Here is a 22,616-nt window from a genome sequence, read left to right as displayed (position 1 = left end):
CTGAATTGGAGGAGGAAGGGGATGCGTCGGCAGGTTTTGACTATGCACCTTGCTGTGGCAGTATAAATATCCAGGAGGCCTTCGACTCTCCAAGTTTCACTAGGCACAGGACATTGCTCTGTCCTTTTTCCACAGTTACACTTATCATAAGGAAGAGCAGTGGCACAAGTTAGATGTCAAGAGGTCGGTCTTGATGTCCCTGAACAGGACTGCTTCCAATAGACAGTCAGATGATTTGTTTATCACATTTGGGAGCCAAAGCCTTGTGGGAGGGCGACTGTTCCTACTATTAGCCGATGGATTCAGCAGACCAATGCTTTGGACTCGTCGATGGCACAGGTTTAATTGCCAGTCTCTTCTATTCAGGGTCGCTGGATTAGTGGAATGTTTTTATTATGGATTGGTTTATTACAAACCTTTCATAAACAATTAAAAAAAACATCCAATATGCATCCAATTCATTATATGCATTAAGTAAATCATTACAAAGTTATCTACATCATTAACACAGTTTACATGAATTTCAAAGCCACAAACATAATTGACAGATTTTCCCCAATTAAAAATAAGTTCCACTACTCTTCTGTTGTTAACGGTTTAAACTGAATTCCAAAGTTGGACAGATATTTTGTTCTCATTGTGGTCAGTTTGGGACATTCTATCATTAGATGTTTTATTGATTCGACAACCCCATCCACCTTACAATATCTACATATTGGTCCCGTCGCATCACATTGTCCTCTGTTATTTAGTACCTCTTTTGTTGGTAGAATATTTAACCACAATCTCAGGAATAAATCACGTTACTTTGGGCTAGGGAATTTCGAAAGTTAACTTGGAGCTTGATTAACAGCTCTAATATCCAACTCCAGGAAAAGCTAACAATTAACAGCTCGAATATCCAACTCTAGCTTGAGTACGGTTTTATATGTTAATCTTCTTGCGTGGGTCCCAATCCAGTATAGCCTCTTAATCTGTTTTTTACTTTTCCTGGGTTCTTTAATAAAATGTCACTTGTCATGTCTAGACTATTCAACACTTCTCCACTGTCTTATTTCCATCTATCCAGAAGGGGATCTTTGTTGTTTGAACTTCTATTCTTTAAAATCTCCCAAGGTGAGATATTGTCTGGTTCTATACATTTCCGATAAGAGTGCCAATGATTTCCATCTAATGATTGACTCAATGGATTGCAGTCACAAATCATATCTAATGAACAGGATCAGCACACTATTCGGAAGTCGAAGTATCCTTTTCCAGTAGAATCCTTCCATCCTCTCCCAGAATCTGGGAGCAAGAGATGAGACAGCTTCTATTCCACATGTGAGGATAGGAATCACATTCTGCTTGTAGAAGGTGATGGTTGGTGTTGGCGAGTATTTCCCGTATTTTTAGAGAAAAATGTGCCTGTGTAGTCAATCTTTTACACTTACATTTTATCACTTCAATCCAGTGTTTTCCAATTCCACTAGGATTGATCGAGACTCCCAGATAAGTAATTGAATCTACACATTCTACTGATTCCTTACCCACACACCATTTAAGTCTTCTTTTCACAGCAATATTGGGTAAAATCACTATCTTGGTTTTCTTAACATTTATCTTAAGACCATTTTCCTCCAAATATAATACTAACTGATTTAGCCAACGTTGTAGGCCAATTGGAGTTTGGTCAATCAAGACCATATCGTCTGCGTACATTATCTGTGGCAGCTGTTGGCAGTATATCTTTGCGGGGAAAGCTTTTATCCCTGTTTGGTTGGCCGCAAGATCTGACAAGTAGTGGTTGAATAACATGGGGCCAGTGGCCACCCCCTGTTTAAATCCTGTAGTGGTGAATAACATTGGGCCAGTGGGCATCCCTGTTTAAGACTTCTAGTGGTCTGAATTTTTCCTGACAGGGTGCCTTCAATTAACAATCCCACCTGCACAGTTGTCTTGGTATACAATGCCTTCATAGCCTCCAGAAGATGTCCTGGGCAATCCCATGATTTTAAATTTAGCACAGGGACATTCTCTGAAGACACTATCAAAGGCCTTTTCCAGGTCTATGAATGCAAGGTATATTTTGGTTTTGTTCTTCATTGCCATTACTTTCAATATGTTTAATAAGAGAAGATCCATATTGGTGCCCACTCCTTTAATGAAGGTTGCTTGCCTATCATCAATATGGCCAGCTGTTTTAGCCTAATGATTATTATGTTGCAGTAGAATTGAGGCAAAACATTTTCCCAATAAGTCAAGAAGGGCGATCGTTAATTACTTGGATCACTTCGATCGCCCCTCTTGAATATCGGTACAATTAAAGCTGTCTTCCATGAACCTGGAATTTCTTTGGCCACCAAGATAGGGTGGAATATAATGTAGCAGAAATCGGCCCAATCTTCTGGATTTTGTTTCAGTATGTTATTGTTAAGAACGTCCTGGCCAGCTAATCGCGATACATTCAACTTTTTGATTAGCATTACAATATCATCCCTGACTAAATCAATCAACCACTTTATGGATTCCTGTGGAGGGATCCCCATGGAAGCTCTCTCTGCTTCTGAAAACAATGAGGCAAAATGGGCCACCGATTTATCCTCTGATACCATTGAGGCCATGCTCGCAGGTTGATATGTAGAGTTGTTATTAAGAAGCGCCCATAGGTCTCTCGTAATTCTCTTGGCCATTGTTTTTAGCAGCAGTTCAGCATCTAACTGTTGACTTGCCCTGGTTGAGAGGAGCCAGTTTTTATAATCTTGTGTCCTTTTTTTCATGAGCAGGAGCCTATTGTCTGACAATAGATGGTTAAGTTTTCTTAAGTCTGCTCGATAGACCCTCTTCATGTGTCTCAGTTCTTCATCATAACAGTGCAGTTTTTTTTTGCCGCTTGTCTAGGTGCCCCGGTTGATTGGGTCTGGAATCTCATTAATAGCCCACATTACTCCAAACCTAAAAATTGCCAGTTTCCAGATCCTGTTTAAAGAAATTCACCATCTTAGCTACCGAACTGGAAGTAATTCTTAAGCGGGTTCCCACTTGATTTGCCTCCACCTGTTTCATTGTATTCTCTATCCGGACGACCTTCTCCAACCAAGATAAGGTCAAAAGATGATGATCACTATTTGCCATGGGTGTTACCATCAGGCGGGTACAGGATGTTGACACATTCTCTGACAAAGAAATAGTCCAATACCGCTTTCTGCTCCCATCTATCTCAAGTTGGGGAGGCAGGGATATCCCCCTCAACCTGGCCATTTAACAGATGTAAATCTGCCACCCAACGCTTTGCTTTCTTAGCTAAGGCATAATGTATTAATGAAACCCCCTCCTTATCTAAACAATTGATGTTAAGATCCCCACAGATAATGCTTGGATCCTTTCTTTCAACATAAAGTTCATCAATTAGCTTCAAAACCATATTTACAAATTGTTCATCTCTAATCAAAACAGGGTTCCAATATACATTAAGCACTACAGTTGTGTCCAGGAGGGGATTGCCAGCCATAACCCTCTCCAGGGCAGTCATCAGCATAAATGAATTTGGGTTTTCTGACTTGAGTACTTTTAACCCTTGTCCCATTTTTATCAGGGTTAATAAGCCTGCAGAAGGTCTTCCGAGTTTTCCTTTAATTGCGTAGTTACTGTAGACTTCGTTATCAGTGGTGAGCCATGTCTCTTGGAGGTAAAGTATGTTATATTGCTTAAGTGACAACAAATCTTCATTAAAAAAAGGTGCACAAAACCTTGTGTTCCATGATCCGATCCGATCTGAAAGAAATGGTCATCAGCTTTGTTTGGCTGTTACTTTATATATGTATGAGCTAAAGATCCGGCCAGCCAAGACCAATCCTGGTTTGAGTTTATTAGGGCCATGTTTCCATGTTCTTTTATGATCTTTCTCAGGCTATCATCCGTTTACCTAACTGTGATTTTCAATAATGGTAATTGAACTTCCTTAGTAGTGGCAGCTTCTGAGTTCCTAGTAGGGATAGAGCACTGCTCCTTTTCAACAGCTGATAAATGTTGTATTTCCTGCGGCATTTGCGCACTGCCGACCTGTTTGTTTTGCTGAATATTATGCTTGCTCATTAGTTGATTTTGTGGAGGATCAGGATTGTCTATGATCTCAAACCCTAGCGGCAAAAGGTCCATTGATGCGTCCATGAGAGTATTTTTGATCAGCGTGGAGGATCACCCAGTCCATCTAGTTTCATTCACAAAATGGAGGATCTTAATATCCTCTGAATCAATGTTATGCAATTTTTGGGGCGCAGTGCAAGAGCTTTAGGATGTTCTTCCGATCTAGGATTAGACTGTCCTTAAAGGGGAGTATTCTCTCGATTATCACTGAAGCCTTGTACTTGGATTTCAGATCCTGGGCTGTTCCCATGGCTGGTCGCCATTTTAACTCTTACTTTAGAGCAAGAGGTAGAGCAATTTCCTTTCCATCTCTACTTTCTAAATTGTTGTTAACAGGCTGAGTTTCAGAGCTAGAATAAGTCTCTTTTCTTCCATTGTTTGGAAGGCATGTGTGGTTTCAGTTGGATCTGTGTCACTCCTAAAGGTACTCAAAACTTTCCTATGTGGATTTTGCTCATCCAAGCATAACAGTAGAGAGGTGAACTCCTCCTTCATTTGTAAGTTGGTTTGATTTTCCAGGGCGGGAGACCAGTCTTCAAAGCCATCAGAATAGGTTGAAAGGTCCAGTAGCTGGAGTACATATCTATCTTCCATTTCCTGTTGCTGCTGAGTGTCTTGAACAGCTAGAGGGAGGGTCATCAGAATCCTGATCACTGTTGAAAGATCCTCTTGGTATTTTTTAGCCTGGGGTACTGCTTTTTTGATGGACTGAGGCATTGCTAGATTAAGATGGAAGGCTCAAGACCCATTATATTTAGTTTTAAATGCTACCGGAAGGTTTTGGGATTTGTTTTCTTGATGCCCCCTCACCCCATCTGGATTAGCAGATTTCCCGGAGATGGGAAAAGATTTCCCTTTCACCAGTTTCGGGAGAGAGATCGGTTCCTTCGTCAAGTCGACCGTGATAGAACTGGAATTATTAGGATGGAATGAAGAGATGAGTTTGTTGCCAATATTGAAGCATTATACTCCAGATTCAGGTTCCCGGACTCAGACTTCTCATACTCCTTTGTCTGTATATTTGTTAAAGTGGGCAAATTTGCCCTATCCTGCCCTGTTATTTGACTTGTCCTCTGGGGGTATTTCCCCAGATCGTCTACGAGTCTGATGCCATCTCTTAGATTTGAATTCTGTGCTTTCATAGCTCGATCATTCAGCAAGGACTCTCTTTGGTGGTGAGACCTTGTCCATTTCAATGCTTTGAGGACCGAGGACATCCGAATAGATTTATCTGCATCTTCGTCTCGAGCATGGTCATATAACCGATTTTGCCACTGTAGTGTCCGCTCGGCCTATCAACTCTTTTTTGAGTTACTTCTGAAAACGGCTCAAAATATATTAATTTGGATTGGATCGTTGCAAGAAGTGTTTTTTGATCCTTTAATGTGTCGCTCATTGTTCATACAATTTGAGAGTATGGGTTCGGAGCTACAGCGAGACCTGTCATTATGGCATTTTGTATAGGAGTTAGAGTAAGTGGTGGAATTTGGGGGTCTTTCAATTCCCGCGAAGAGGAAGATGACGGTCTTCTTTGTGGAAGGGAGGACGACTCTGATATTGATGAATGGGAGGCTTGTAGATTGTTGTAACTTCTTGCTTGTTGATTATGGTGAGCATCGAACAAGCCCTCCCAAAACACATTGGGATGCATTGGATCAGGCAGGTGGCTCGGGTGCTCTGCATTAGGCAATTTTGGCAGATTGGTCTTTTCCGCCTGAGAAAATGTATCCATTGAGATTGGCAGGAGCCCCAGAGGCGATGGTCATTTCTTTAGCCATGAGCCACTCAGTCTTCTTTACCATTCAATTGTGGATCTCATGTCCACAATATTGCGAGAAAGCCGGGCCACTATGGCAGAATGTTGTTCTTCCAGAATATTAACTGTAGATAATTGTTCATGGACTGCCTGAGAAGCTTAATAAGGTTAAGATGATCTAGAGCGTTCTTGTTGTAAATACATTGCAGATTGTGGGGAGTCCGGTCTAGGAAAGACATCTTCCCAATAGGTGGAATCTATTCCTGGTGAAAATTATCCATTTCTGGGGACCTGTTCATTATAGCTGTCCAGAAACTCAGAGTAATACAGAATCCCTGACTTAATCTGTCTTGATAATTCCAGGACCTTTGATGTTTCAATAGTCGGGGAGCGGGAATCGGTTTGCTTTTATTTCCGATAAAGTCCCCGTTTTTCGAGGATTGATGAGTAGCAAATCATCAGGATTTTTGTCTGAAGTAGCCTCAAGCGTCACCGCCTGCTCCATGTTGTTACTCATCTGTTCTAAATTGTACATTTCTTCTGCATCCAACGTGCGGACTGCTGGCAGGGAAATAATATCCCTCTTGTCTTCCTCTGGCTTATTTTGCCCATGAGGTTCCTCTATCGAGAGAGTAGGTATCAAATTAGGCTCTAGAAGTAAAGCGTAGTTTGGCGTAGTCGGTTCCATGGAATCCTATAGGTGTAATAATGGCATGACATTTGCAACTAGACCCACGTTATTTGTGGCTTGTGCTGACACTGCCTCCCCACGTCTCTTAATTTGCTACCGCGTGGAACAGCTGTTTATCATTCCCCCGGTAATACAATATTAAATTCAGGCAGAGTGAAGTGACACAGGGGCATGTTAGAAGAACTGAGATTGCAGGACAGGTGATTATATGAGCAGATCTTACATCATTTTGAGGACCTGATTCAGACTCTCAGTCGCCTCCGCCCCTGCGGCCTGCACAGGCGGCTTGACTCAGCAGTGACTCTGCTTAGCGGAATGTAACATCATGGGCTGAGGTGCAGAGAGTATGAATTCAGACATTTGCATGGCGGCGACCTAGACAGACCCACATACTTTCCCCATACACGTTCACCTCAACTTGCATAAACAGTGATTGCCCTGGTCTAAAAGGATGACTTTAGAGACCATCCTGGGATCATCTGATGATCATCGAACTACACTAGAAGCCATTCCAACATCATCAGACGTTACCACGCTGTTACAGTCATCAGCAAATATCTCAGAATGGTGGATGATGATTTGGGGATGAGCTCAGAATGACTTCATGAATATGCTAACATTATCCCCATTTTAGAAAACTCTTTGTTCCTGATGCTTTTAGGATGACATACTGATCACTTCAAGAGATTGCACATTTGTCCCTGATGATTTGGGAAAGATTCTGGGATGACCTTCTGATTACTTCAGAGTTTGTAGGATGATATGCGGACCAATACAGATTGTCATTCTGCTTTCACTTAGTTGCACTTATGCTGAATGATCCCCCACTGTGGCAAGTGTAAAGCTTGAGACTATGATGGGCCAAAGTAGAAGCCAGAGGCCTAAACATAGCATGCACCCCTGAGAATCCTTTGCCATCCCAGTCAAAAGCAGGCACCCATCACCCTCACAATCCCCAATGTGGCATCGATAAAGCCTGACACTATGTTGGGCCAAAGTGGAAGAAAGAGGCCTAAACATAGCATGCACCCCCTGGGTGAGAATCCTTTGCCATCCCAGTCAAAAGCAGGAACCCAGCACCCTCACAATCAATACATTAACATGCTGACTTGTTAGGTAACAATTGGTGTTGTCTCACTGTGTGAGACTACACAACACTTATCTGCTTGGTATTAGGTAAGCCCACCTTTTGGTATAGGTCTGAACTATACAGGTTGGCAGTGTGACTGAGCAGCCAGGCCTATCTCAAGAGGGATAACTGTGAGCTGTAGAGCTATACAAATGAAATCTGTAAATACAAGTAGCCAAGTAACACTTACACTCAAGGTTTCAGTTATAAATAGTTATTTATTTAATTAACATCATTTTTTTAAATAAGCGTTCTTTAGAAAGGCAATTCATGTAACAATGTAAATATACTTACTTTTCAGAATCAGAGCAAGTTAGTGGATAATCTTTGGATATGCTTCATACACAATTGCTACACCATGGCGTGACTTCAATCACAAGGACAATAATGGCATTTATATATCACATTAGGTATACTTTGCAGATTCTGAGGTTGCAGAAAGGAAAGGTTTAAGGGAGGAAAAAGGTTAAACAGGTTCTCAGTATATGCGAGGACAAATAAATCTTCCAATTAAATCTAGACATGCCTTTCCCAGCAGTAACAGTCTAAAACAAGTTACCACCTAACCTATGAGGGACAAACCATATCAAAGTCAGTGGGCTAGAACAGTCTGCAGGGACCCAGGACATCCAAAGTCAATTTGAAACAGTCTATGGAGCTGAGGCACTTCTTAGAATCAAATGTCTTCCACAAAGTTAGAGAGTTTGTTAGAAAAACACTCGTAGGGTCGCAAGCTGTGAAAACAGAGTTGGAATCAACTCTAAAAGTAAGCCACTGCAATTCCCAACTGAGAAAAGCAAAGCTACAAGACAGCGAGTGGTCCAGCTGGCTTCTGTCCTGCTACAGCGTTTCAGATCCCATATTCCTGAGCCTTAATCGTGGGGACAAGAGAGAGGACATCTGTAGGGCTCCTGCGGTGGTACTTCGTTGGCGACTACGGGCTCTTTTCGGTTCAGCGGCACTTTGTGGGTTTCAGCACTTAGTAAACAGCACTGTTGCGGATCTCTGGTACCGGTAGGGCTTCCTTCACTCCTTGGGTCTGGTGAGGGGACTCTAGCTCTGGTCGTCCTGCTTCTGGAGGGTCCTTAGGAGACTCCTGGAGCTTGTAGCTGGATTTCAGACGTTTCACTCAACTACGGATTACTCGACCCTTGGCACTTGGTTCTTGCAGAAATGAAGAAATACAGCCAGACAGGGAAGATGGTCCAGTGGAGTTCGTCTCTGGGTTAGTTGGTCCCACTAACCCAAGGGGAGAAGTCCATTCTGGAGCGTCTCTGTCTGAAAAGGGAGTTTCAGCACAGCAGCAGGGCTTCACCGGGCAATTCAAAAGGTCCAGGAAGATGCAGCAAGCTTCGTTCACGGTTTCTTCGTCGGGTGTTTCTCCCAGTGGTCGACTCTGCCTCTAGTCCCAAAACCCTCAACTTTTAAGCAGGTTTCTCCCATTCATGCACAGCCTAGGCTGTCAATCACACATCAGGGTCGCTGTCCTGAAAGGACAGCCAGCCAGCCATTCAGGACTGGCTGCATTCAGGCATTCCTAGAGACAAAGGACAGGGGAGTTTCGGGACCCTCCCTCACATCCTGTCCTTACAGACAAACTGGAGCCAGAGCCGTGACTCAGGGCTGAGGTGCGCCAACGGCAAGACAAACAAAGGGCTTCAATCTGTTTGACGCACAGAGTAAAAGCCAAGAAAGACCTCACAAACAGAAAATGGCAAAAAAAGAAGACAGGGGCCGTTTTGACAAAATGGTCACCTCTGGGTGCTGGACTGCAGCTGAGGGTTCAGCCTGCGGTAGAAAAACACAATGGTAGGAAAAATTAAACCACTGCCACTAGTCATTTAAAAGTAGGGAGGGCAACATACAAATGTTACATGAGAATGTAGAATAATGAGAATGTAGAATAAGGGGCTACTAGGTAACTCCCCAGCACTCCACATAAGATGGTGTGTGCTGGAAGCATAAAAAGAAAAGGTAAGTAAAGTCATTTTCACTTTAATATTCTTGGGAACAGTAGTTCACACAAGAAAGGTATTTTAAACATTATGAAAATCTAAAGGATTTCTCATTGACACTGCACTGAAGTTGATGTGGGTCACCATACAAAAAGTAGATGCATATGGAGTTTGTCAGACTCCCAAAACGGTGAAAACACATAATCCAAAGGTCAAAACACATGATGCAGTGGGAAAAGGGTCTCACTCACTCCAGGGTTAAAATTAAAAAGTCCTACAGTCCAGCAAAAGAGCTGGGGGGTCTCTAAGGTTGAAGGTAATTATCACAGAAATGAGAATTCTCCCTAACATGACTGCACCAATATGCACCAGTATTCACATGCACTCCTTCACACAATATTCATGTTTGCTTTGCGTAAAATCCAATAATCAACAACCATAATGAAAAGTACCTCCAGGATAAAAAAAATCAAAAGAAAAGGATCCAAAAAAGAAAGAAGCAATAAACAAATGGAACCACAAAATCCCCATCAATTGCCCACAACCGACCAAATACAAGCAACAACAAACCACAAACAGCAAAGACTAAACCCAAAAGACCATGAAAAACACCAATCGAAAGAGGACGCCCACTAAGGAACACAACCCACACATCATGCCTCGTCACAAGAAAGAAAAGAAGCCAGAAAAGACAACAGAAATAATAAGAAATCCCAAATCACTCGGGAAGGCACAGACCAGCATGATCCCACAACCCCAAAAAACTCGACAAACATCTGAGATGGCCCAAGGAGACATACAAATAAAGACAGACTACAATGCTTGCTACCTGTCCACATACAACAACGTGGTAAATAAAAACAGCACAGCAACAATGAACCGAAAGCCAACAGGCTTCACGAATACAGACCCAACCAGGACACCAAACGGATGACAACTAATAAACCATCCCAACCCGGTCTCCAACATGGACAATACCCCAACCAGAACAAGGAACAAATTGGAAACCATCACACTCACTCTACACCCCCTATATCACCAAGACTGGAACAACAGAGGGGTAGCAACCCTATTTACCACCCGGAAACTAACCAACCCCGCCATAAACCTTATCGGTCTACTCGACAAAGAGACTGACCAACAAAGAACCACCCCACCCAAAAGTCTCAACCGGGAAAAACACACCTGGAACGGAAACCCAACCAACAACACACTGGTCAAAACAAGCAATATTAACAACAACACAAAAGGGAAATCCAGCAAACTACACTGCAGCTTCCTCAACATTAGATCCATGGCAAAACACTCAACAGAAACCAATTACCTCCTAAGCGAAGGAGGCACAGACGTGCTCTTCCTTACAGAATCCTGGCTATCAGACAACTATAAAGCCATCGCGAACGAAGCAATACCCGGCAATTATAAATTAATACACTCCAACAGAGAAAACCAAAGAGGAGGTGGAATCGGAATTATACACAAAAAACACACCCGAGCATCTCGAATCATCACAACCAACGCGGAAGACTATGAATCCCTCCTAATCAAGATAGAACTCAATGACCAAGCAACATAGTATTCCTACTGATCTACAGACCATCTTCTTACAACAAAACTAGCGGACGAGGTCGCCATGCTATCAACCCACCACGAAAACCTAGGTGAAAGAGATCCCACTGATACAAACATAGATGCAACAGAAGACACACTCAACAATTGGATCACCAAGGCCATTGACCAATTAACACCAGCTAAAACATTCAAAGCAACACCACCCAAAAATCTGGCAGCAAAATGGTTCACAGAAGAACTGAAAAAACAATTGCAAAACGGAAACAAAATTGAGAGAATACACCAGACAAGACTAAATAAAATACCAAAGACAACTCAAATTGTACAAAGCAACAGTCCTCAAAGCAACAAAAAAAACTACTATGCCACAAGAATCAGCAAACAATTCATAGAAAGAACTCCATAACCCCTACACAAACACTTTGTGAAAGTCACTTACACCAGAGCAGGGTCTGTGGTAGTAGCTGCACAATAGTTACCGTGTCTGCGAGCATTATCTGACACAGGTATTATATATAAATATAGTAACTTACACCAAGAGCAGGGTTTGTGTAGTAGCTGCACAGCAGTTACTGTGTCTGCAAGCATTAGCCTGTGCTGGTACTATTAAATATGTACAGGGTCTGTGTAGTAGCTGCACTTTCAGCAGTTACTGCGTCTGCGAGCCTTAGCCTGCGCAGGTATTATATATGTAGTCACTTACACCAGAGCAGGGTCTGTGTAGTAGCTGCGCAGCAGTTACTGCGTCTGCGAGCATTGGCCTTCGCTGGTACTATTAAATATGTACAGGGTCTGTGTAGTAGCTGCACAGCAGTCACTGCCTCTGCGAGCCTTAGCCTGTGCATGTATTATTAGATATGTAGTCACTTACACCAGAGCACGGTCTGTGTAGTAGCTGCACAATAGTTACCGTGTCTGCGAGCATTATCTGACACAGGTATTATATATATATATATATATATAGTAACTTACACCAAGAGCAGGGTCTGTGTAGTAGCTGCACAGCAGTTACTGCATCTGCAAGCATTAGCCTGCGCTAGTACTATTAAATATGTACAGGGTCTGTGTAGTAGCTGCAAAGCAGTTACTGCGTCTGCTAGCCTTAGCCTGCGCAGGTATTATATATGTAGTCGATTACACCAGAGCACGGTCTGTGTAGTAGCTGCACAGCAGTTGCTGCGTCTGCAAGCATTGGCCTGTGCAGGTATTATTATATATGCACTGGGTCTGTGTATTAGCTGCACTTTCAGCAGTTACTGCGTCTGGGAGCCTTAGCCTGCGCAGGTATTATATATGTAGTCACTTACACCAGAGTAAGGTCTGTGTAGTAGCCGCACAGCAGTTATTACGTCTGCGAGCATTAGCCTGCGCTGGTACTATTAAATATGTACAGGGTCTGTGTAGTAGCTGCACAGCAGTTACTGCGTCTGCTAGCCTTAGCCTGCGCAGGTATTATATATGTAGTCACTTACACCAGAGCATGGTCTGTGTAGTAGCTGCACAACAGTTACTGCGAGCATTGGCCTGTACAGGTATTATTATATATGTACAGGGTCTGTGTAGTAGCCGCACAACAGTTACTGCGTCTGCGAGCATTAGACTGTGCAGGTACTATTATATATGTACAGGGTCTGTGTAGCAGCTGCACAGCAATTATTGCCTCTGCAGGTATTGCAGAGCCTGAACCGTATCGTAAATGAGCTTCGGAGCAGCTACTGTGTCTATGCCAAGAACAGGCTGCCCCGTGTAATTTCAAAACCAGATGTGTAGAAAATCCCGTACTTACAATATTTAATTTCAACAAGTAATAAGTGCAACACAAGGAATTACAGCTTCAACATGCATTCCTAGAGGTTGCAAAAGGGCTCCTCTTAACAATAACAACAAAGAGGCGAGAACGTCTAAGTTGATGGATGCTAAAAGAAATGCATATAGCTCTCAACCATTTGTGTTGCAAATGCGGGTGAAATCACCCGATTTTGTTTTTGGTGGACGCCCATTGGAATGAATGGGCGTGCAGGAGTCTTGGCGGGTGAGTCAGCCCTTTACAAGACGGGTGACACCCGCCAAAAGCGTGTGAGTTGAGAGTTATGTATAAAATTCACTACAAGCGCTGCTGGGTCGCATACACTCACCTAATGCTGCCTGGAAACCGGACATGCGCGTTTCCTAATGGGTAGTGTTTAGTTCCCATTCGAGAAACGGACCATAGAAAGGCCCCGCTCCCACTTCATCACGTGGGCTGCTCTGCATCACGTGGGTTTCAACTATCACGTCATCATCATTTTTGCACGAGCTGAAATGCAACTTCCGGGTCAAAGGCTGCACACATGTGTACAGGGACCGGGAGACCTCGAATTTGGAAGTTGGGGTCCTCTGGAGGGGGGGATTTAGGAAGGTAAGTGAACTTAAGTGGGTGCTATTATGGCAAGGTGAATGTGTATTCAGGGAGGCTACCGGCTTTATAAATTAAACGAATGTAGACTGTCAGTTTAATTGAAAAATGTATTAGGTGAAGGGGGCGCATGGAAGTCTCCGGGAGGTCACTCGACCTATGATGAACTTGGTCAGCAACGGGGAATTAGCTGGCGGAAGGCTTTATGCGTGCACACAATAGCGCACTACGCAATATAAGTGGACACACTAGTTAATTAAGGCAAAAACTTTGTGTGGTTTCACCTAGTGCATCGTAAAACCTAATGTTTCAATCTAGTGTATAGCTCGGATTTGGTCAGTTATGAGCAGCGGTAATAATCAAACTCGAACTGTTTGTTTGGTTCCTTGTCACTTCATTTTATTAGATTACATACTTGGTTGTACACATAATGTTCGTTTGTTCCTTCGATAAGGGTTGACTCGCGTTTTGCAGTTATCAGGGCTCCTATTCTGTTCTGTGAAAATAAGACGAGTTATTGGTTTGTAAAGTTATGGCTTTGGGTGGCAGCATGTTCGAAAAAAAGACTATATGTAGTGTTTATCGTGATGCTGGTACCGTGGTTTAGCAGGACAATGCAATGTTGAATGCAATAGTTGTAAGAACATAAAAACCTGAAGATGTAAGGTCGGTACTAAGTGTGAGAGTGTCCATCAGCTGAGAGAGAAAAGGTAATATAATGCCTTTTCTGTGTATGGTTCCCCACCCGGTTTGGGTTAGATGCTGTAATGACATTTGTATCCATCTGTGTCATATCAGTGGAAAAATATCCATCTGCATATCAGTAAGTTAGTTGCAGACAAAAAATGACTCGGACGGTCGACCACTAAAACGCACGGTAATTCTCTGAACATAAGTACCAACTGAAACTCCAGACACGCATCCCTTCCTTGTTTGGCATCGTCCAGCCTCAAATTTGTTTTGGAAACAGGAGCTGAAAGGACAACGTAAATGTGGGGGGGGGGGGCGGCCGGCCTTTACCAGTCATTTGCTTGTGTTCACTCTTAAGTTCCAATAAACAGCAATCAAATGCCAGGCACAGTTTCAAGTGCCCAAGTCTAACCTTGGTTGCCAATGTGCTGTGATTGTATGCCAGGAACACCGTTTTAGGCCAAGGTTAAGCATCACGTGCCCATCTTTGCCACTGTAACCAAGGTTAAATCCTTATATACTCGGGTGCCCATATATCCCCGTCCTATGCCAGAACAGCTTCGTGTGCCCAGGCTCAACTGCACAGGTGCAGACGCCCTTGAATGCATACTTCATATTGACAGAAATAACCTCTTGTGCGTAGTTACAGCTTCATATGCCATGTGCATACTCTATGCTTGAAATTACTCCATGTACCCCGGCTCACCCCCGCTTACTTTTTACTGCACATGGTAATTCAGCATATAATGAGTTGACAGTTTGCACACATTATTGACTTGTCGCAGGCATACCATCAAGTTCCACTTTCAGAAGGTTGTCAACATTTTACCTCCTTCATCACCTCTGAAGGGACATTTAAATACTGTAGGATGCCATTTGGCTTGGCTTCGGCAGCAGCAGTATTTCAGAGGGTAATGGAAATGTTGATGGAGGGAGTTCGTAATGTGATTATTTTCCAGGATGACGTCTTGGTGTATGCTGATTCCAAGGAAAAGCATGATTAGTTACTTAGAATGGTACTGTCAAGATTGGGGGAGGCGGGTCTAACTGTAAAGAGAAGCAAGTGTGAACTATCAGTAGACGGTATAGAGTACCTTGGTCATGTTGTATCTAGCCAAGGCATAAAAATAAGTCTGGTTGATGCAATTGAGAATGCGCCATGTCCTTCAGATAAGGACCAAGTTAGGTCATTCCTTGGGTTAGCAGAATATTATAGTTTGTGAAAGATTTTGCTATAATTTCCACATGTATCACAGCTTTATTGAAAAAAAAAGGGGCGAACATTCAATGGTCCATACAGTGTGAAGAAGCATTTAAAAAAACTAAGCAGGGAATTGTGCGTGCTCCTTTCATTGGGAAATTTGATGCAAATGGCCGTACTGTATTGGTGGTTGATGCCAGCGTATTAGGATTAGGAGCCACTTTGTTACAGTATGATTCTAATAGAGTAGAGAGAGTTATAGCATTTGCCTCCAGAACTCTCAAAGGAGCAGGGGGAAATTACTCGAACGAGAAGCATTGGCTATGTTCTGGGCCATTAACCATTTCAAATATTTCTTATGGGGAAGAAAATATAGTGTGCGGTCAGATCACTAACCTTTGGTACAGTTGTTTGATAGCGGTAGATGGGCAGCAGGATCCCCAAGAATAAGCAGATGGGGTCTTCGACTCCAAACGTACAACTGTGAGGTTGATTATTTACCTGGGGAAAAACAACTTTGTGGCAGATATTTTGTCTAGAATGCCAGTAGAAGGTAACCTAATAGTGAATGCCAAGGACGATGAGTGTGTAGTTGCAGAACTTGTAAGTGTGGACCGTGAGGAGTGGGCTCAAGCTGAATTAACAGATCGGGATCTTAATCTTTAAGGCAGTGGCCTATGGATGGATGGCCTGATAAAGAAATTCTTGAAAGGAAGTTTGAAGCGTGGTGGGAAGCAAGAGATGAGTTGAGTATAGTAGGGAGTAGATTGAGAAGAGGCAATTGTATAGTTCCCCCAGAAGGTGTGCAAATGAGTCTATTGGAACTGGAACATCAAGGCCATTTGGGAGAAGGAGCTACCAAGAGAAGGGTACGACACAGTTACTGGTGGCCCAAAATGGATAGAATGGTGGAAAATAATTGTAGTGCTTGTCAATTGAGTGATAAAAGCAAGATGGTGCGAGAAGTAACTTGATTCCAAATAGTGTGCCAATTCAGCCATGGCATAAATTAGCTGATATTTTAGGACTGGTAGCGAGTCTGGGAAATGGATTCAAATACATTATGTTCTAGTTGATTTATTCTAAATGGGTGGAGTGGGAAGCATCTAGAAAAGTGACAGCTAGAGATTTGGTTTCATTTTTATAAAAGGTATTTCTCAGAGAGGGCTGCCCATCTGAATTAGTTTTTGACAATGGTGTACAATTTGTATCCCAGTTCATGAGGACATTCTTGGAAGGATATGGAATTAAACACATCAGGACGACACTCTATCACCCAAGAGCCAACGGATTGGTTGAGATGGTCAATAGGTTTATCAAGTGGGGGATCCAGCTTGCTATGTGCTGTGGCCAAAACTGGAGGGAAATTCTGAACCACATGATGTGGAGTTATAATTACTCCTCCTCATTCTATTACCAGAGAGCCAGGAACTAGGCTCTGTCCTGGATGGTTAGGGTTGGCATGAAACTCATTATACAGGCACAATGTATCAATAAAGAGTCTTTTGACAGGAAGGGAGTGTGTCAAGAATAAGGAATGGAAAGTTGGAGATTGGATGTTAGTGAAAAATCCTAGGTGTTCTCAGAAATGTGTGGAAAGTAAATATATTGGTCCTAAGAAAATTGTTGAAGTGCAAGGGAGTGTTGTTGTTTTGGAAGGTGGTGAGGTGTGGTCTAAGGGCAGGTTGGCGAGAGTGGAGACATGGAAGGAGAGTGGTGGGGAACCTCAAGGTGTGAGTAAGGAACAAATCATAAGTGAAGAGAATACAATTGACGATTCAATTGAGGACTCTAATTCCAAAGCAAAGGACAGTTATTGGGAATTCTGTTTCAAAGAGACTTGCACACAAACCGGGTTGGCTAAAGGATTTTGTTAAATGAGATCTTTCTTGGAGTAAGTTCCTTTCACTGTTTTAGTCTTGTTTAGTTATTGCAGTCTTTAAAGTCCTATGGAGGGAGATATGTAGAGAATCACTAGTCGGTCAAGTGGCACAGCGAGTAGAGTGCTCGCTTTGACATCCGTGCAAAGCCTGCTAACGCAGGTTCGAATCCCAGCGGGGCCAAACTCAGCCTTTCATCCTTCCGAGGTCGATAAATGAGCACCACACACCGTGGGTAATAAGCAGCGCTCAGATACCTGAGGGTTCGTAGCGCTATATAAGTGCCAAACTATTATTATCACTTATTTATTCATGCGTATTTACTTTTTCATTTATTTGTTTACTTTTGTTCTGCGTCCCAGCTTCACGAGCTATGACCCAAGTTCTACTGAGCTCATGAAGCCGCAACGTTCAGTGCGGCGGTTTGTTATATTGATTTATTGTAAGTGGTGGGCCCGTTTAATAAACGCTCCGTGTCTGTCGTGATCTTTACACAGCCCAAGTGTCTATCTCAAGAAGGCTGGCATACAGTTGGGGGGGTCTTGGAGAGAGTTAAATTCCCGAGACAGCCTTGGGAAGCTATCTTCCCTATGACATTCACTGCCTCGCCAAAAGTCAACCTCTCCTCAGAAAACACTTCATATGGGTCAGTTCAGAATGTTCCACGTGCAACAATGTTGGATGGTGAAAGCTTTAGCTTGAGCCCTTAGACATACAGCATTGAGGAATATACCTTTTTTTAAAAACCTTTTGAACCGTGTACAAATTTAACAATTAAACGCTGGAATCGGGTTCCCTCATTGGTCCAGTAAGATGGCATATAAATTATGCTGATAAAGTTCCCTTTGACTAGACTATTTATACATTTTTCTAAAGCGTTGTGCACAATGCGTTTTCCCAGTAGCTGTGCAAGTCCGTCTGAGGTATTTAGTTCGGAGCCCGTTAGAAGGTGCATAACTCCTACCATTATCACATCTTCCTAGCATACTATCCCATGACAGTCTTTGGTGTCAGAAAAACCTTATTCAGACCAGCATAGAAGCTACACCACTGTTGCAAGGGCTGCACGCAGGCTCACTAGGGATTTTTGTGACCACATATTTAATGGGGGTTACATATCCCTCACGCTTCCTACTAACCTTCACTGTATTTCTGTTCCCTGCGTTAATACATAAGTTAAATTAACTAAAAATCGAATGGAGAATGGACAGTTTATTTTTTTTTTATTTTTTAAATGTGTGGTGAGATCCCCGTCCCCTCCGATGCCCGTTAACTACTATTACCCTTACCGCACACCAATATTTTAGTTAAATGAACCCAAATTCTGAACACAATCGGTAAAAACAACATGCTGTCATTTCTCCAGTTTTTTTTTTTTTGTGTTGGGTCATTGCTATGGTATTAGGTAGAAACCTGTGCAGTTCCCTCTGGGACCACTGCAAAAGATTTAGGACTACAGGTGTTTGGCAGTAAACCCACTTGGTAGCAGTCTGTACCACACAGATTCACTTGGTAGCTGTGGCTGAGCAGTCAGACTTCCCTCAAGAAGAGTTAGGCAGTATACAGAGTATTCACAATAGGTCAAGAGCACACAATAGAACAAGTAAACACTGACCAGGGCTTGGTGTAAAAGAGATATAATTATTTATTTAAAACCACATCTAGAAAAACACACAGGCACTAATAGTAAGCAATTCAAAAACACGGTCACTAAAAGATATACACTCCCTTAAAAGAATATTAGACAAGTCTGAAGTAAAGCCCCACTTATTTTCAGACGGCGGTGAGCGCCTAACGTGGATGGCACTCTAATAGTTTGTTTTAAAAAGGGAGAGAAAAGCAGAGAACAAATTGAAACAGATCCCAACACTTTTACAAGAACATAACAAGCGAGGAAGGCAAAGTAAAACCGTGAATTCAGAGTCAGTAGGCCAGATCCGCTTTAAGAGGATCAAAACGAAATGTGTCCAAGGTCACACGGTTGCAGTGCACAAAAGTCTTGTAATGGTTCAAAAAGGAGTTGGATCAGAGAAAGGGACCAGTTAAAGAGTCAAGGCGGCCAGCCCAGTCCAGAAGGTTAAGGAGTTATTACTACCTTGTTGCAGTCTTTAGAAAGGGAGGCCTGGCGGACACGGTACCTTAAAGTGGTTCCTGGCAGCGGATGTAAGTCGGTGCTTCGTCCGGGGGAAGAGAGGATCTCGTCGTGGAGGAAGACAGGAGTCCGATGCACTGCCAGGGAAGAAACCAGCCGCAGAGTTTCTCAGGTACAAGTAGCGGTCCGGTGATTCGTGGTTCAGTGGTGAGTGGCTATCCAGCCACCGGGGTGCTTGGCACGGGCAGTTCGACCACAAACCTGGCTGGGGTGCGAAGAAAGAAAGGTAAACTGGTTGTGCCCACCAGTCAGGGGAAGAAGCCTCTCCAGCCGGGAGATCTTCTCTGTCGTCGGGAAGTGGTGAGTCGGTTCTGCAGGGCTCCACCGGTGGTGTCGTCATGGTAGGTCGGCTCAGCTTCTCCCTCGTTGGATTCTCAGGTCCTGTGGCGACTTCTGAAGTTCCAGTCCCCAAAGCTCTGCTTTTATGCAGAAAACCGCCATTCACTCAGCCTAGCTGTCACTCAAACACCACTTCGGCCAATCACACAAGAGTGCGACTTGAGTTACCAAGGTAACTCAGTCCAGGGTGCCTAAACCCCCCCCCCCCCTTCCACACTCCCTGTGGTACCCAGACAGAGTGGCACCACTTTTGGAGGCTTCTGTGGAGAAGCCCGCCAAAAAGTGGAACAAAGGGCTCGACTTGGGTTGGAGTCACAGAAGAGAACACAAACGCCATTTTAGAATCGAGTCTTGGCAAAAAAATACCAACCAGAAAATTAATATTAATTAAATAAACCGGCGGTATGTTCGAGGCTATAAGAATTGAATAATTAAAGTTGGTAGCCTCGAATGGGAAAATCCCATAGGAAAATATTTGCGGTCGAATATAAAAAGTAGTTTCTACTGCCACCAGCCAAACTCGATCAGGGGGGACGGAGACGTGCCCCCTCGACTAACAGACCCCGGGGCAATCGAATTGCCCCGACCAGTACGTCCACAAAATTATGGTTTGTACTGGTTTCTGTTAATAATTTGGGACTAGTAAAGCCAATGGTGACTTTACATGCCCTGGGAGACAGTGTCAGTCCCAGGGTATGGAGTGTATGGTGGGGGTGTCACTATGACACCCCTGTGTTACTGCACGGAGGGTGCTGTGTAACACACATAGGAAAAACACGAGACCCTATGGAGTAAAGGAGCCCATAAACACATTACCAGTCAAAGGAATACCATAAATCATGTCCAAGAGTGGGAGAAAAAGAGTCTCACTCATGGCAGGAGGAAAAAACAAACTCCAGAAATCCAGCAAAGCTACTGGGGGACTCACTAGGTTAGGAAATTCAGCCTAAAGAGAGAATTCTCCCCAACATACGGATACCTAGCCGGCTAGCCTGTTGGGCAATTATTTCTGTTTTTCTGCTTTTTCGGCAGCTTCCTACGAGACACTTTGAGCATTTGCTGACGCTTTGTCTTTTCGTGATAATTTTTCATAGCGCCAGTGATGCACTTTTATTCCCCACCTTGATGTGGGTCATAAAAGGAACAACACCGGTTGGTCAGTCCCTAAGGCTGCAAGTGCAGAGGGACCCTATCCTCCATGCTTCCCTTTTTTGTGTAGCGGTACTACCCTCGTTAATAGTAAATCAGCGTTACCCAGTTTCCCATTCTTAGTTGACCCCTATTAGCCGACGATTGCATTGGAGTACAGATGGGGATAAATGGCATATGAGGGACGACACAGCGCTTTTAGGTGTTTATTTGTCCACCCATTGACTACCCTCGACCATGCTAATCCCTATGGCCTTTCCCACCCAGTTCCTGCACCTCCTCGCCCAAAACACCTCCTCATGGGAACTCTTTGAGCTTGCTTTAATCAAGCCTTACCAACACGTTTTGCAATCTTAAGTGCCTGCCAGTGTTTTTTCAAAGAAGCCCTCCGAGTTAATGACTTAATTCATTTATTGTTTGCTTGTTAGGCGCTAATACAGCAAGTAAAGTACCGTTTCAAAGCGCCCAATTGCAGTTTTAAACCTGCTACTGGTGTAATGAACATGTCTTAGCAGGTCTGCCTTTAGCCACTCGATTTGTAAGCACACTTGAGTGTCTTTTACTGAAGGCCTGTTAAAACGAGCATTGGCAAAGCCAACCGTTCTTGGCTTGTGTATTTGGCATTTGCCGGGCAATGCTATTAGATGCCCAGGGTCTCGCACCCCTTTGCACCTGCTGCCATGAATGGCCAGCTAATACCACTACTGCTGTGCCTGGCAAGTGCCTTTCCCATGCATATACAAAAGCTCAAACAGTTGGCATTGCAATATGCTAATGCTTGTCTTGTATTTTAAGTGGAACATATGCAGTGTTCCTAAAACAGGTAGGTATTGGTGTAACTTGATTTCGTTAGCTGGTTTAAGGTGCAGGCATGCAATTTCACATCCTCCCATTAACTGACATCACAAATGTCTCTGAGCTGGTTATCCATGGTTGGATAATTGATATTTTATTTATATTGCGCTCGTATTCAAGTGTTTCAGAGTGCGACAAGGAAAGGGAGGGGAACAAGGGAGAACAAAAACAATGATCTTACTAGGCCCAGTGACATTGAGAACGCACAAGTGCATGGGAGAAGGAGAAAGTGCATAGGGTGGTGGGGGAGGTGATGAGCAAGGAGAAAATAAAGCATGAATAAATAAATGAATAGATGGGAGCAACAAACAGAGGTAGTGCAGTCAGCAAGTGCTAGGTTTAAGGCAGCAGACTGGGTGTGGCAGAAAAGTGCAGAAAAAGAGGTGGGGGGACTGTAGGGTTACAGATGCAGACCCCAGTGCAAGGGATTGCCAGGAGGCAGTGCAGGTAAGTGGCATACCTGGGAAGGAAAAGCAGAAGGTGACCAGGTGAACGGTGCCAAGACAGAACAGATCAGCAGGGGAGAGGAGGAGAAAAGGCAGAAGCAAAGAGGAAGGTCTCGAGGTGCTTCCGGAACTGGAGGTGGTTCTCCTCAAGTTTAAGAGTGGCAGGGAGGCTGTTCCAGAGGGAGGCCGAAGACTGAAATCTACCCCCAGCTCATTTCTTAGAAAAACGACTGACCCTGAGGGGAGGTGGAGGAGCGAAGAGCTCGGGTGGGAAGGTATTT

General features: G+C 43.5%; 2 protein-coding genes across 4 annotated transcripts in view; one reads left to right on the top strand and one right to left on the bottom strand.

Moving 5' to 3' along the window:
• CHTF8 (chromosome transmission fidelity factor 8) overlaps positions 1 to 13,494 on the bottom strand; it is a 178,139-nt gene extending 164,645 nt beyond the window's left edge. For both annotated transcript variants that reach the window (XM_069635543.1, XM_069635544.1), the window contains exon 1: positions 13,364 to 13,494. In XM_069635543.1, the coding sequence (XP_069491644.1) occupies positions 13,364 to 13,422 (59 nt within the window). In that variant the 5' untranslated portion in view covers positions 13,423 to 13,494. The remainder of the gene's footprint in view (positions 1 to 13,363) is intronic.
• UTP4 (UTP4 small subunit processome component) overlaps positions 13,473 to 22,616 on the top strand; it is a 392,106-nt gene continuing 382,962 nt past the window's right edge. For both annotated transcript variants that reach the window (XM_069635538.1, XM_069635537.1), the window contains exon 1: positions 13,473 to 13,626. Coding sequence is in view for 1 of the 2 variants with exons in the window: in XM_069635537.1 (XP_069491638.1) it covers positions 13,559 to 13,626 (68 nt within the window). In the remaining variant the exon portion in view is untranslated. The remainder of the gene's footprint in view (positions 13,627 to 22,616) is intronic.

Source organism: Ambystoma mexicanum, chromosome 1q, assembly GCF_040938575.1.
Source record: "Ambystoma mexicanum isolate Mex_15411 chromosome 1q, UKY_AmexF1_1, whole genome shotgun sequence".
Classification (NCBI taxonomy): Eukaryota; Metazoa; Chordata; class Amphibia; order Caudata; family Ambystomatidae; genus Ambystoma; species Ambystoma mexicanum.
The sequence above is the reverse complement of the archived record's forward strand: the minus strand, read 5'-3'. Positions and strand labels throughout refer to the sequence as shown.